The sequence below is a fragment of the Podarcis raffonei genome, chromosome 3 (assembly GCF_027172205.1).
Source record: "Podarcis raffonei isolate rPodRaf1 chromosome 3, rPodRaf1.pri, whole genome shotgun sequence".
NCBI classification, from domain to species: Eukaryota; Metazoa; Chordata; class Lepidosauria; order Squamata; family Lacertidae; genus Podarcis; species Podarcis raffonei.
The window spans coordinates 90,867,625-90,883,299 of record NC_070604.1 but is presented as its reverse complement, the minus strand read 5'-3'; the positions used below and the strand labels follow the sequence as shown (position 1 = coordinate 90,883,299).

General features: G+C 41.8%; 1 protein-coding gene across 4 annotated transcripts in view; it reads right to left on the bottom strand.

Moving 5' to 3' along the window:
• Positions 1-15,675, bottom strand: part of CLIP4 (CAP-Gly domain containing linker protein family member 4) — a 39,819-nt gene that overhangs the window by 4,199 nt on the left and 19,945 nt on the right. For all 4 annotated transcript variants that reach the window (XR_008329674.1, XM_053382983.1, XM_053382984.1 and 1 more), the window contains exons 6-14: positions 14,980-15,098; positions 13,823-14,059; positions 11,809-11,944; positions 10,839-10,976; positions 7,151-7,237; positions 5,111-5,251; positions 3,550-3,684; positions 804-927; positions 233-297 (exon numbers count right to left, since the gene is read on the bottom strand). Coding sequence is in view for 3 of the 4 variants with exons in the window: in XM_053382983.1 (XP_053238958.1) it covers positions 233-297; positions 804-927; positions 3,550-3,684; positions 5,111-5,251; positions 7,151-7,237; positions 10,839-10,976; positions 11,809-11,944; positions 13,823-14,059; positions 14,980-15,098 (1,182 nt within the window). In the remaining variant the exon portion in view is untranslated. The remainder of the gene's footprint in view (positions 1-232; positions 298-803; positions 928-3,549; positions 3,685-5,110; positions 5,252-7,150; positions 7,238-10,838; positions 10,977-11,808; positions 11,945-13,822; positions 14,060-14,979; positions 15,099-15,675) is intronic.

Here is a 15,675-nt window from a genome sequence, read left to right as displayed (position 1 = left end):
TTGAAAATAATAATAAAATGCCTTTTAAAATGTCATTTTGTGTTTGTTTCAAAAAGGAGGGGTTACAGACTTTAAAGAAAAACGAGGCAAAATGGGAGGGAAGAGAGAAATGGAAAAAGCTCCTGCCTTGAGGCCTTCCCATTTCACTGTCACCATCCCCAAGTAGCTACAGTTGCTGCAATTTGCACAGGTAATATGAAGCAATGAAATCAGGTACTTGTCAAATTCTTACCGGGGAGAGAATGATTCATTTTACTTGATGAAACATCTGTGAGGGAGTCTAGCGATCCCACTAGCCTGCAAATGAAATAATGTGTTTAACACTTCTCTCTCTCAAGGCGGCGAAGAAGAAAAAGAACAGCCCAATGCTTATTTAGTGTCATTTCTCCCTTTGTTCCATTCCCTGCTCTGGAAATTTAGAACGCACTGCCAAAGTCTCCTTCCATTTCTTCTGCTACGATCGTGCCACTCTTCTATGCTTCTCCCCATCAGCTTCCAGCTCATTCTCTTTCCACTTCACAATCTCCAGGACACTCCCCCCACACCACCTGCTGTAATTCAACTTCCAATTTCCTCTGGCCTGTGTGCTCTCATCTAATCTCTTTTGCATGTATGTTGTTTCGCCTTCCAAAGACAGATTGCTCCCCTCAACTAATCTAGTCAAATAACAGAGATGATCTATAATTTGGTAGCAGACCTGTGCTGGCACTCCTCTGGGTTTCCCTCCACATGGATGGAAGTAGTCTGGGTCAAACTGTGAAGCCAAACCCATTTTGTCCCGCTGTCATGAACTCTGCACTTACCTCTGCACTCTCGATGGTGGTGCAAAGACACCATATCTGGGGAGGCAGCTGAAGTACTGCATTCCTGCAACTGAACCATCATTCTTGCCATGAGGTTTGTCCAGTTCTATTCCACACCAAACCCCTGCAAAACCAGATGTTTTAAGAGAGTCACGGGTAGGGCATGTCACGGCTAAAATGGCCGCTGTTTCTTTAATGTGAATAAAGCTGGGTCAGCATGACTCAGCGGCTTGCAGCAAGTTGTATATATAAGTGAGAAATGTTAGTTTGTTGCTGAGGCTGGTGTTTGGGTTGGTTGGTTCTGGTGTGTATTCTTATTCAGTCGTGTTTTGCACAAAGAATTTTAAGAATAAAACTCTGCAAGGATATTCTCGTGGACTCTTTTATGCAGACAAGGGTCCGAGGACCAGGCTGAAGAGACAAATGGAGGTCAGAATCCTTTCCTTCTTTTTTTTGCCTTTTACAAACACTGACAGGGCAAAGATGCACTCTTTCCAGTTTTGCTGTTGCTCACTACAGCTATCTACCTGTATGCCAAAGAAGCATTCTGCTCTTGGCAAATTTAAATCTACAATTAGCAAATAAGAAGTAGGAATTGAGAGCAGAGAAAAAAGAACGCCTCTTAAATAGATCAGCTTGAAGAAGCTATCAAGATGAATAAGCATTCTCTCCAAATGTTGCTTCAACTTTTGAAGTAGCACTTAATCTCATTCCTCTGTATAAAGATTTTAGAAAGGCAAGGAAAGCGGGGAAGGAGAGGCTTCTAAAGTGTTGTGCATCCAAGTAAGGTAAAGGTAAAGGGACCCCTGACCATTAGGTCCAGTCCTGACTGACTCTGGGGTTGCGGCGCTCATCTCGCTTTATTGGCCGAGGAAGCCAGCATACAGCTTCTGGGTCATGTGGCCAGCATGACTAAGCCACTTCTGGCGAACCAGAGCAGCACACGGAAACGCCGTTTACCTTCCCGCCGGAGCAGTACCTATTTATCTACTTGCACTTTGACGTGCTTTCGAACTGCTAGGTTGGCAGGAGAAGGGACCGAGCAATGGGAGCTCACCCCATCGCGAGGATTTGAACCACCGACCTTCTGATCAGCAAGTCCTAGGCTCTGTGGTTTAACCCACAGCGCCACCCGCATCCCGTGCATCCAAGTAAGACAGTACAATAAAGCTTTCAGAACTGTGGGCCTCTAAATGTACACGGTCTAGGCTGCCTTCTTCGTCCTGATCCAAAAGTGTGCAAGCAATACTTTGAACTGCTGCTGCTTTCATTCACTTGTCTTCCAAGATATAAGAACCTTCTAGTGTGCAGTGTAAGAAGCAAATAAATTGTTTGATGGAGCTTTCTTGAAAAGTTATTTCCTCACAGGGCACCGAGAAAGTCATCAGACAGCAACACTTTCATTTAAACACTACAGTATGTGTTGCATTTGCTAATTCTGAAGAAAGTTCCATAATGCCCCATTTCTCATGCTATCCAACTCCATTAAGACTCAACATTAAAATTCAAGTCATTTGGCGCTTAGGGTGCAGTTTTTAAGGGCAATGCTAATTACAAGCTGAAGCAGCCAGAACTCCATCATGCATTTAAAAGGCTCGGCTGGGGAAGAGTTGTTTTCTTCCTGCCTTCAAAAGAAATAGCGACAGATTCTCTGCCAGTTTATCAGCAGCAACACTTATGCAACTAAATATGCCTTGGCTCACTACTGAAAGCTGTCATCTGAAGTAAGATGCTACAGGGAGGAGTTTTTCTGCAAAAGAGCAAGCTTTCCCTGAGGTCAAAACACACATCAGAGGTTTTTTGAGATAGATTCCTCCCTCCCCAGCCACCCATATCATTTATTTTAACAGAATAAGCACCATACGTAGTAAAGGTAAGTCTCACACACCAAAATAAGCACTATACCTATAATCCCAGTGTCAAATAGTGGTGCTATTTGGATAATTGTTTTCAGTTCTGTATAAACTATAAATGCCACCACCACCACCCCGAATCCAAGCAAGTTCAGGGTGACAATTGGGGTTATGTGTGTGTGTGCAGAGCAGTATGCAGAGGCAAAGTTTAATAGTCCCTAAATGCCCTGTGGACAAGTAAAATGCGTTCCGTTTTTAGAGTCGTGTACAATAGTTAATGAGCTTTGCACCATCTGTTGACTGGTAGTTCAGCTTGGAAATATCCAAAACAGGAAGTGCAGATCACTTATGCTTCCTGCTCCTTGCATACTAAAGTACAGTTTTGAAATTACTCAGATTATTTATCTGCAAGCACTATACACTTGACTGAGCGGGCTGAACAAATGCCGTTGAATTTGTGTATGTAGTTATCAGAGGTCAGACTTCTTCAGCAAAAAATGAAATCTTTGGTTTTATGCTGGCTGATATTTTTATGATGCCAACACAACTGATTTTGAAAGGACACATAGCTCAGCAATGCTTTGCATGCAGATGGTTCCAGGTTCAAATTCCAACTTCATCTCTGGCATCTCTGTTTACTAGAATCTGCTTTCCGATTTTATTTTACATGGATTGTTCACTTTATTTGTTTTGAATTGGTATTTTATAGTATTTAACTAACATTTTACATTGTTTCTTACTGGAAGCTATAATGTGAATTCTTCTGAAAAATGAAGCCCAGGAAACAAATTAAATACTTTATTTTCTCTGACAAAAGTCTTAGCTTCAGTCACAGATCTAAAATACACTAGGCAATCCTAGTTCTGCCCTAAATGTTCACGCAGAAAGCTTACCTGGTGCAAACTTAGTTGTCCCATAAAATCTAACTATTCCGGTTCTCTGTCCTACCACCAGTACTCTGTCTCCAATCTGAATCTCCCCTTCATCAAAAGGATTTCTTCTTGAAGATGGAAAAGTGTTGTTTCTTCCTGTTCAACCAGATTTAAGGAAATGGAGAAGATATTTGAATAATGTAAGAGAAAAGGACCATTAATATTTATTCGTATATTGAACCAATATAGTCGGTGCCTCAAATAAAACTAAAGAAGATCTCAGCAGCAAGTCCAGAGAGCTAATCAAATATGCCTATGCGGTCTCCAGGCTAAGTTAAAATACACAGATTATATGGAATCAAGATGGGCATACCCAAAAAGTTTTAGAAACTAAGAACTAGGAGCAAAATTGTAGCAGGCTATGGGAATCAGCTCTTTGCTCCCATTTGCAATGGGAAATTTATTTCCTTCTTTCACTTGTGGAATTAATTCATGAAGCCACAAAAAGCTAGCATCTTGGAAAAAGGGAGTTTCTAAATTAATTTTAGTATAATACAGGGGAAGACTGAATAATAATTTAGAAAGCTACATGGAGTACTCACGGCCAAGTATAGACATTACTTCAAATCAAGAAGATGATGCATTTTTTTTTCTCCTGCAGGGTGAGTTCAGCTTCCCACTGCAAATGACAGATGCACTTGCTTTGGATTTTTAATTAATAGACAGCCAAACATATGCATGTTTACTTAGAAATAAGTCCCACTGAATTAAATGGGGCTTACTCTCAAGTGTGCATTTTTCACTCACACTCAGTGGCTGAGCTGGGCTGTCTACCTTTCTAACCAACTGTTTAAAATGCCACATATATGGGTATTGAAAAGTTCATTCAGCACTTTCTATTATAGAAAATCAGGCCAGTGTTTCTAAAAGTTGAAAAAGTATTCCAGGGATAGTTGTGAGAGGCAGTTCTTACTGACACAAATGCTAGCCAATCAGTGCTGTGTACAGCTGGTTTCTTCTGACAAGTGGTAGAGGTGGCTTCCCCTAAGCTGAATGCTGGAGAGAGGTCTATATCTGACCTAAACACTTCAGGTCCACTTCCACAGCAGCCTCACTTCTCATTTTTAGGCATGTCTATACACACACACCTTAAGAACTGTATGAAAGGTTAGCCTGCTCAATTAAGTACTATAGAAAGTCACATCATAGTAGTTTTATGAGTGGCAAGTATCTGAGTATCCCTGAACTATGAAAACACATACAGGTAGGAACACGGCCTCTCCTACCACCATATGATGATGCATGAACAGGAGAGGCAGTTTCCACATTAGGAAGATCTGGCCACAACAGGACCTGTTCATGCTGTCCACAAGGTGGCACTTACCAAAATGGTTAATTCAGCCTTGTAATCCCACCCATACTCCAACTACAAAAAACTCATCTAGAAGTCTGCCGATGACTTGTTTTTATTTTAATAGCTGCAGAAAGAAAAGCCCAGATTTACACTTAAAGGAAATGGACCTCTTAGAGCCACCACTGTCTTCACATTACTATTTAAAAAGCAACTGCGGAGAAAGCATACCTTTCGTTGCAGCAGAATGGCTTTTCAAGTCTTCCTTCTTATTTTTCCTTGCGGTAGCCCACTTCTTTGAGCAATTCTGCTTGCTGTCTAAAGATGTAGTGGAAGAGGAAGAGCTGTTGGATCCAAGGGAAGTTGCTTTTTCTAAAAAAAAAGAAGAAGAAGAAACCAAAGAATTATTCAGACACACAAAATAAAGAAAAAGATGCATTCAAGACAGGAGATGTCAAAGATGTCATTCCCCCAAGTAAGAGAAGAAAAGAAACCATCTGCATAAAGCTAACTTTTCATGATGGACACCACTTAACAGTCTTTCAAACCCACTTTAATATTGTGTAATACTTGTAAGCAGGGAGCATAATTGTAAAAATAATGCCGCCTCAAGTAATAAAAGACATCAGCTTTTTGCTTTTGATAGCCAATCTATTAAATCTTTGATGAGAAACAGGGAGTGTGACATTTTGCGGGTGAATTATGAAGTGCGTGGATTAGTGCCTACTGCATGCTATTATGCACCGTATTAATATTAAAATCCAGTCTATAAAATAAGATTGGGAGGTAAATCACTTTCATTTCAATTTGTGAAATCTTGATGTTCAAGCTGCCTAAAGAGATTTATCTCTAGCTTTTCTTTTCATATAGCTTCCTCTCCTGCCCTATTCTAAGTGAAGATCTTGACCCTTGGTGTATCTCAACCATGAAACTGGATATCTTGGCAACAGAGCAGTCCAAATCCCCCTTGTGCCAGGCTGGCAGGCGAGGGAGAGGGCTGGATTGGGCGAAGATATCGCTTTGCTCAGATCTCCCATCTAAGCTGGCCTCCCACCAGCCAGCACAAGCATCACTCCATCAGTGCTGCCCTTCCAAACCTGCCAGCGGGAGTGCTGCTGGTGGGATGCTAGCAGGTCACAGCCATTGGATTGCCCCAGAAATGGGCTGCTCCAGCCGCACAGAAGGACTGATCCAGTCTGGTCTGAGTCTGACCCCAAGCCTGTCTCACTGCATATCACACGAAGGCGTCAGATCCAATCACTGCACCAGCTCCAGGATGGCGTAGCCCCAAACATCTTTGACTCCACCCATCACATGCTGCAGGGCTGCAGGTGTGACAGTAGAGGTATTGCTCTGCAAAGCCACAGCAGCAGAGGGGAGGAGGTTGGATTGCAGCCTTTTACCTGTATTGGAAACAGTGAGAGTTGGGGGGGGGCAGCTGCATGTCCTAAGCTTTAGCGTGGACCTGTATCGTTACGGGATGACATTACAAATAGCTCCTAAATTGCTACAGCATCTTACAATGTGTGACCTTACTGTGTCCATGGCTATCATATGAAAAAAAAAGCCCTTGAATTTTGCAAGGCCTATAAGCAGTGCAACTTGCAAAGAAGGATTGCACATCTTCATTATAAAAAATCCCCTTATGGCCAATAACAATGAGACTCCCATGTTAAGGAATGCAACTGATTAAAGTGGCAATGCGCTCTGTGGGATGCAGCATCTAGAGATGTGACCTGGAAGGGTGGCCAGCAGAGAGGGACTAAGCATCAAAGGAGTTGAGCTTTCCCCCCTAGTTCTGCTCTATTCCATTTCCTACACCCCATAGATGCACCACATTCCTCCTTGTTAGGGTTGATCCACATTTACTTTTTGCCCCACTCTTTCCAGGCAGAGCAGGCTCCCCACCCCTGCCAGAGCTTTCTCTGTGAAAACTCACTCTCCAAAGCTGGATCAGAGCAAATGTCAATTCGGGGTTTTGCGCAGATTGACGTTTGCGCTGATTTTGGGGTTTATTCTGTTAAAGCTCCAGAGGGAGGGGGCACTCGGACATGGAAGTTTAAATTACAGGCCATGCCTAGAAAGAGTGGAGGAAAGGTAAGTGTGGATAAGACTTTAGTGAAGTGATCACAGGGCTTTATGGAGCCAGAATACAGGAACAAAATAGTTTTAAGTGGCATAGTTCTACGGTTCTCTTTGGGAGAGACTGTTGTGGGATTTCTCTTAAGTCACGCCAAGTACAGAAGCCAAAAATATCTAAAGAACGCATACCTTCTTTACCAGGTGGAGTTTTCATTCCTTCTTTGCTGCCCAAAAATGTGGAATCTGGGGTGCTGTCTTTTTTCAGTGCAGATAAGCCTGTGAGCCAAACCAAATCAATGAAACCATCGTAGTCTAGTAATAATTCTTCTAGAGCAAACAGGCAGCAGAACAAGATCACCTAAAAATCCAACTACTACTACAAAATTTGTGAGTTGTATCAAGAGATTTCCCTCATCCTTTTACACCTATGAGTAAAACACCTATGAGTAAGAATACCAAGTCTTATTTTCCCCACAAGAAGACAAAATACTGAAAAGTTCAGTAGTACAACTTATGCCTTGAATGGATGAGAGGATTCCCAAGTTGATTCCAAGTTAAGTGATCTCAGGCATCAGACTTTGAGAAAACCTCTGACGGAAACTCAGAAGACATTGACTCAAATGGCACTGCACCAGAGGGAGAAGAGGCACTTTTCTATGGAAAGAAGTACCGTATTTTTCGCCCTATAAGACGCACTTTTTCCCCTCCAAAAATGAAGGGAAAATGTGTGTGCGTCTTATGGGGCGAATGCAGGCTCCTTGGCTTCAGCGATAGCAACGCGAAGCCTCTGAAGCCTGCACTCCGGAGGCTTTGCGTTGCTTCCGCTGAAGCCAGGAGAGTCTGCTCTTTGAGGCTGGCGGTGGGGGAAAGCAGCGCCTCCTCCATCGCCAGCCCCAGAGGATGGGGGGCAGCGGGAAGGCGAGCGACGCCCTCCCGCTACTCTCCAACCCGGATTTGAGGCTGGCGGTGGGGAAAGCAGCGCTTCCCCCATGGCCAGCCCCAGAGATCGGGGGGGCAGCGGGAAGGCGAGCGACGCCTTCCCGCTACTCTCCAACCCGGGTTGGAGGTTGGCGGTGGGGAAAGCAGCGCTTCCCCCATCGCCAGCCCCAGAGATTGGGGGGCAGCGGGAAGGCGTGTGATGCCTTCCGACTACTCTCCAACCCTCCTGTGGGCTTTTGCGTGAGATGGGGGAATTTCCCCACCTCCCGCAAAAGCAGGCAAAAGCCGCGCGCTCTTTAAAGGGGCTCCGCAGCTTCTGCTGGCTTTTCTAGGAGGTGGGGGAATTCCCCCACCTTGTAGAAAAGCCCGTAGGAGCCGCGCAGCCTTTAAAGAGTCACGCACGGCTCCTGTGGGCTTTTGCGGGAGGTGGGGGAATTCCGCCACCTCCCGCAAAAGCAGGGAGAAGGTCTTGGAGTAGCGCACAGGCTGCGTGCAGCCTGTCCGCTGCTCCCAGAGCTGCGGGGGGGGGGGGGGAATCATATTTTTTTCCTTGATTTCCCCCCCTGAAAACTAGGTGCGTCCTATGGGCCGGTGCGTCCAATAGGGTGAAAAATACGGTAGTGCCTATTTTTTGCAGTGGGCTATTAGGCTACTAGAAACTATTTTGTGGGCCAGATGTGGACTGTGGGCTCAGCAGCCCTGATTTAAACAATAACAATCTGAAGAAACATGAATATTCAGAACTAAGGTGTCTTTCTTATTTCTTGCCCCTTTTCAGCACAGGATTGAAAAAAGTACTTAATTGCTATTTTTTTTATTTAGTTTTTTTATCACCCATCAATAGGGTTACAGAACTTCTTTAAAATGCTATGCATGTGCAAATATCCCACATGATACCAGGAGCAACATCAACCTATTGGAAAGCATGTGGGGAGACTGGATATTACATACATATGTGGTGGTTTTGCAAATCTCTTTACCCAGTTTGGGTTTTGGAATTTAAAGTATTCAGTTTAATATACAAAACAGACCTACAACCCTGTCCTCAACTTGCTTTACTTGGAACAAAGCACCTGTCTACTCCACCAATTGCTCCTAAAGAACTTTTAACATTCCTCCTAAAGAACTTTTAACATCATCATGTACGGAAATAGCCACGCAAGGGCACACTGCCTTGGGCTTGAACACGGAAGCAAGGTACCTCCAGAGGATGGACAACAGCCCTGGCTGAAAAACTGATATGCCAGACTCATGAGACCAAAGGATGTGAAAATACCCCAAAACAGCATGACTACTATTTATTCAATCACAAAGGTATTCTAATCACAGATTTCCAATATCACATAAAGTTATGTCCCCAAATTTATTTGTACTAGCACCAACAACTTTGGAAGCACTCAAAACTAGAACTTAAAATACATTTACCTATAGAAGTATTTTACAATAGAATCAGTTGTTTTCCTAAGAGAATAGCCTATGTCAGAACAGTAACATCCCTCATAATCTATGCATGGAAAATAGTAATCAGCCTTAGTAATGTTCCATGGGTCTTCTATTCCACATTGATAGACATGCTACTAATATCAGAGAACAAGTCTGCAGCTGATTTTTCTGGCAGAAAACATAAAGGGCAGAAATTTATTATTTATCAACTAAATGCATATCTATTGGCTTCATCTGGCTGCTGAGCTGCTTTTTGTACTAATTCATGAGTGTACTCTATTATTAGATGTTTATCAGACCAGCCTCAATAAGACCAGCATGACGAGCAAGAACAAACATGTTTACATATCAATTTATGAATACTTTTCTGGAAGAAAATCTGACAAAACAGCCATTACTCAGAGAATTTGAATTTTAAAATTTAACCCAATGCCCCAAACCATGTCATTCCTTTTAAAAAGAGTATCAACAGGAAAAAACAGTATTTTTAAAAGCTATGCTTAGTTGCCACATCTATTAAAACAGTCTCTCTCACCAGTGGCTCTACTGAGTCAAGGTTAGGTGGGGTACAGTTTCCCCATCAAGCAAAATAACTACAAAACCCCCACCTCCTGAGGAATGGACAGGCTTAACTATTAGAGTCCTAGAGTCCTAGAGGGGACAGGTTTTATGGAAATTTTAAAGGACAGTGTTGAACAGGTGGTGAGAGGTTGAGGAATCCACAATTTAAATGTTAAAAAAAAAATCTTTTAAAATCTGACCACTAACAGAATATCAAAACAGAAAAGGGTGTACAGAAACATATGCGAAGGATGGGATCCTAGCTCAGTGAGTGAAGCACATGCAATGCACACCAACTGAGTCCATAGCAACTCCAAGACTCCTACCTGGAACAATGGAAGGCCACTGATAGTGCAGACAGCACTAAGCCACATGTCCAAACATTTGACTTGTATAAGGCAGATGTCTATGTTCTATGAGGACATGATCTATAAAGGATTTCGCAGCTCACAACCAAGAGCCAACCACAACAAAAGATGCTGCTGGCACTTCAGGGGAGGAGTCACAATTCCTGCCTTCTCAAATCCGCAGAGGCCAGCGCAGCTGCATCTCCTCCTCATCTGCAAGGCCTGTTTGCTCCAGCAGGTGGGGGGCTAGGGCTGACTCTTGCCTCAGCACAGGAGCCCAGGTACATCAACGGGCTCGCAGGTTTAACAAAGGTAAGTGTAACTAGATTTCAAGGCGGTTTCCAAAAGTAAAACAAGTACCACAATACATACACTCAAAACAACATGTGGAAAAGAGGTTAAAAACCATCTTGGGAAAGCAAGTTTATCCCTGATCTGACCTAAACCTACCAAATATTATACAATTTTTAATTATTTAGCCTCTGACACAACACAGCACTTGCCTACAAACAAATGGTTGTGATTTTGGACCGAAAAACAGGTCATCTTCCTAACATGTTCTTTGGCTTTGATGCTATCATGCTTACCTGAATTCACCTTGGACGTTATGTGCGTTACATCAATTTTCTTGGACTTGACAGCGGGAGAAGGTCGCGAGGAAGAAACCTTTGAATTCTTTTTGTGTTCTGAAGCTTTACTTATTTTAGAGAGAGGTGCAAAGATACCTGACAGAGAAGACACACAAGAGAAATAAAAGCTATTAATTGCAGAGCTCAGCTACTCCTTGATAACCTTATTCAAGTATTTATGACTGTTCAAGTATTTAAATAACGGCCAAGTACCTGACACTTTTGTAGGCAGTCTTAAATGCTGCTTCAAGTATTCTACTTTCCTCTTATGGATAGGAGTTGAAGCACACTAAAATGAATACCGTATTTTTTGCACCATAACACTCACTTTTTTCCTCCTAGAAAGTAAGGGGAAATGTCTGTGCGTGTTATGGAGGAAATGCCTACGGGTGGCATGCCTACAGATTTTCCTTCTCTAAAAACTACATGCGTGTTATGGTCGGGTGCGTGTTATAGAGCGAAAAATACGGTACTTAAGCTTTTGCACAAACAAGCTTGTGACTGAGATGAGAACTGGCCTCACGACTTGTGTCCTAGCGATTTTGCCATCGCTGCCATCTTTCCTAAATATAGCCTTCAATTATCTTTCTTAAGAAATAGGGCTATCACAGCTAACAGAGGGATAGAGTATACCGCTTACATTATCACTAGTAACATCCACAGCAAACATCCATCTAAATTACTATCTCTATGGCAAGCAAAGAAGGGGACACTACTGATAACTAACAACTTAGCAAAACTATTGTTGTTGAAAATTGTTGACAGGAACCATGCATTTTATTTTAAGCCCAAAAGTCCAATTTCCAATCAGAGAAACATCCAGCAAGTGGGGGAAATTGCTTAACATGATATATATGTGGCCAAGTAAAAAGGCATTCCATTAAAGCATCTGCAAGGCAATGCATCTCAAATAAAAAAAAAGTTATACCATGTTTTGGTGCACACTTGAAGTACTGCACTTTGCCAACACTTCCATTGTTTTTTCCTTCAGGTTCATCCAATTCTATGCCAGCCCACTGTCCACTGGCAAACTCTGTTGCGCCACAAAATCTTAATGTGCCAACCTAAGAGGGGAGGGAGTAAAAAAGTATGCATCAACATTTGTAATGGGCTATTTTCAAAAGAAAAAAGGAGCAGCAGTGTGAAGACTGAATACAGGTATCTGGGCGAGGGGAAGAGTTCAAGTGCAGTATTTTTTATGTCATGGATCTGTCCCACCCTAACACAAGCACTCTTCTAAGAGACAACCCTTCAGATATTTGAACACAGCAAAGACTTGTCTGCTGCTATTCCAACGGGCTTGCATCACAGGAGGGTAGGTTTTTCGTTTAACATTTGTAAGAACAGCTCAACAGTGGAACCAGTTATCAAGAGGATGGTGGACTCTCTGTCACAGAAGGACTTCAAGCACAGGCTAGGCAGCAATTTATTGGGGATACACCTATACTGAGCAGGTCACAGACCAAATGGCCTTTAAGACCCCTTGAACTCTGATTCTATGTAGAGATGGATGCTTACAATGTTTTAACATCCAGAGTCTAAGATGTAGAGATACCCAGCTTCCCAAATGTAGTCCTTGCTCATTCAAACTTCCTGCTAAATTAAGCATACTTGTAAAGAATGTAATACACAAACCAGAGATTTCTGAACATTTATTAGTTATTTTACAAAAATTGCATCAACTATAAAAAACCCACTTACAAATGATCAGAAATGTAACACTCTTAATTAGTAAAAAGCTAAAGATTTATTTTCCTCCAAGAAAAACTAACTGTGCTACTCTGAAAGTAGTTAACTTATTGAGAGGCTAAGAATTAATCTGTCTTTTACTCATTTGTTGGAAATATGAACCGGAGCAGTTATACGACACAGGTATTTTCCAACAAATCACAAGTGCCTCAAGAGCAAAATCACACAGGACATTCCACTCCATTTTTTATATTAAAAGGTAATAAACCAATTGCACTTGTAACTTGCAGATTCCCATATTCCAGTATTAGTCATTTAAATGAATTTCAGGAAGTTTCTGCTAGCAAGGGTAGATCCATATAGTCTGTAAAATTGTTCTTGAAATGCAAAGGGTTCTTCAGTTTTACATGAGCAACAATGTGGGCAAACAAGTTTTTGAAAGCCCCAGTAAGTCACTCCTACAGAGTGTTGTGTTGATTGGTTTTAGGACACAGAACAGCTGCATCTCCCTTGTGTAGGCAAGGCTTATGACTTTTATATGTGGGTGTGATCCGCTGACCTATCCACGGGATGCAGAGTTATGAATGCCCTTTAAAAACTAATCTCCACTGGCTCATTACAGCAAATGGCTGAGAAACTTTTCCAGAATCAAATGTAGACTTCACTAACCAGTGTTGATTTTTCCTCCTGCATCATGTGTGGAGAAGATTCACAGTGGAAACAAAGCTTTATGTACAGCTTTCATTTCCTGTTTGCTTAGACAGCTGTGGAAATGACTTTATACGTTATTACATTTCAGAGCAGAAGCAGGGTTTGTCATCATCTAAAAATCCCACTTGCACAGAATTACTGTGAATCTTACTGGGGCTGAAGCAAATGTGTTACATATATGTATAACCCATATATATAGATAGATAGATATAGATATAGATATAGATATAGATATAGATATAGATATAGATATAGATATAGATATAGATATAGATATAGATATATGGCTGAATTACAACATAATCAACCGTGAAGAGCAATAACTGTGGGCCAAGATATAATCAGGACAATATACCCGACAAGCTGAATAAGGCCTGAGTTAAAACCTGCAGAACCCTTTGCTACTGAACCTTTTTGCAAGGGTGAAAAGCTTAGGAAGCTTCACCCTATAGATACACACCATGCCAGGACTGCTATCTACAGTAGGCCCTTCCTCACACCCATCGTACTGCTTCCCTTCTGCAGCTTGTTTTTCGACATACCTTCTGTCCTGCAATGACAACCCGATCTCCAAGCTTCAAGCCAAGGGATCCAAGCATATCTTTGCCAGTGACATTATCATAGTTTGGAAGCAGGGCCTTGGAAATGTCACAAGACAGAGGCACTGCATCTAAGAGCATCTGCTTAATTTCTTTAGCACTGGCTGCTGCATCTGCCATCTCTAGTGGCATGTCCACCGGGTCAGGAACCACATCTGCTGGAGTCTGTCCCTTGTCATTCTGTAGAACAAAACACGTAGCAGGAAAGGAGCGGATTTAGGTGCTTAAGGGAATGTTAATGTGAACATTTTCTTATTTTATTAGGTATTTTATACCTAATATAGGTATAAAATACTGTGGGTAACATCCAGTTGTGTCTGTTCACAGAAGAACGGACTTCCACTTGCAAAGGATTTCTCCTTCCTTTCTCCTCTGCAGCTTCCAAATCTGCTGCAGATGTTTGGGCAACCCTCCAGAAGAGATTTGCAGAGCACATGGGGGAGCGCCCAGGTGCGGGGAGAGGAATTCCCATTTCTTCCACTTGCATAATTCAATGCCAGATATCAACCAAAATTTATGTAATGTGTTTGATATATTTATTCCTAGCTTTGATGTGTCTATATATTGATTAACTGTTTTTCTGACATATAATAATTATTATTTATTAAATTTCTATACCACCCTTTATCTGGGAATCACAGGGGCAGCTTACAATATAAACTACTTGGAGCATTAACTGGAAAAGCAGAATATGAACAAGTTTGATTATGATAATGAGATACAGGATGAACAGGATTCAAAAACAGAGCTGTGACATTGATAATTGGGTATTAAATAACCCGCGGTCAGGAGTTAAATTGTTTTCTAGCTAAACGTCTAAAGCACAGGAAACTTAAAAATACAAGGCAATTGGTCATGCAGCTCAGAAAAAGTCAATGCTGGCATCTAGGAATCTGAATTCTTCCTGAAGACTAATATATGTTTAAGCCTAAAATGGAGTGAGAGATAAGAGTATTTGTCCCCCCCCCATGCAAAAAAATAAAAAGCAGTTTTCATTTGTCAATATCTAACTAGAGAAAAACATATTTTGACAATCTCCCTGTAAGAGGGAGTTAAATATAGACAGATGAACCAAAATTGGTTGCAAATCAAAACCTCACCCTAAAGGCCGGGTTGGCTCCATGTTCCAATAAACGCTTTACAGCTCCTGTACACAAGTTGAAGGCAGCAATATGCAAGGCTGTTCCAAAATCAAAGTCACTGCAGGTGGCATCCACATCTATAATTAAGAACCAGATAGATATGAGGATTGAGAAACATTTGTCCATTTTGAACATTCTAGATTGGTACCATGTTTTGTTTTCATTCAAAATCTGAATTCCAATGATAAATACAATTATTAGTCTTAATGTTATATTTTAAATTTATGATACAGTCAATGCTATAGTAGTAGTAACTGCATAATTTATATCCCATGTTTCTTCTGTGTTAGAAGTCAAGGAGTACACATAGGATTTATTCATTAACCCATTCAGGCACTAACCAGTCCCAGAGTAGCAGTGCTTATAGCCAAATTTGATGCAACAATTTGATGCATGAAGGCAATTGGCATGTGCTTTAAAATACAAAATAGCAGCCACAGGGACTTAAAGCAGCATCAGGGCTGCAGGGTGCTTGTGGGGGGTGGGGAGAGTTTAACCCTTTCTCCCCTACCTTGGTTCCAAGCAGGGTAAAAAACCCAAGTGGCTATTTGCGTTAGGAGGAAAGTGCAGAAGCAGCTTTGAGGAAAAGGATTTTCATTGGGACTATGGTAGGGAAAGGGTTAAACTTTTCCTCCCCACCCATGTTACCTCAAT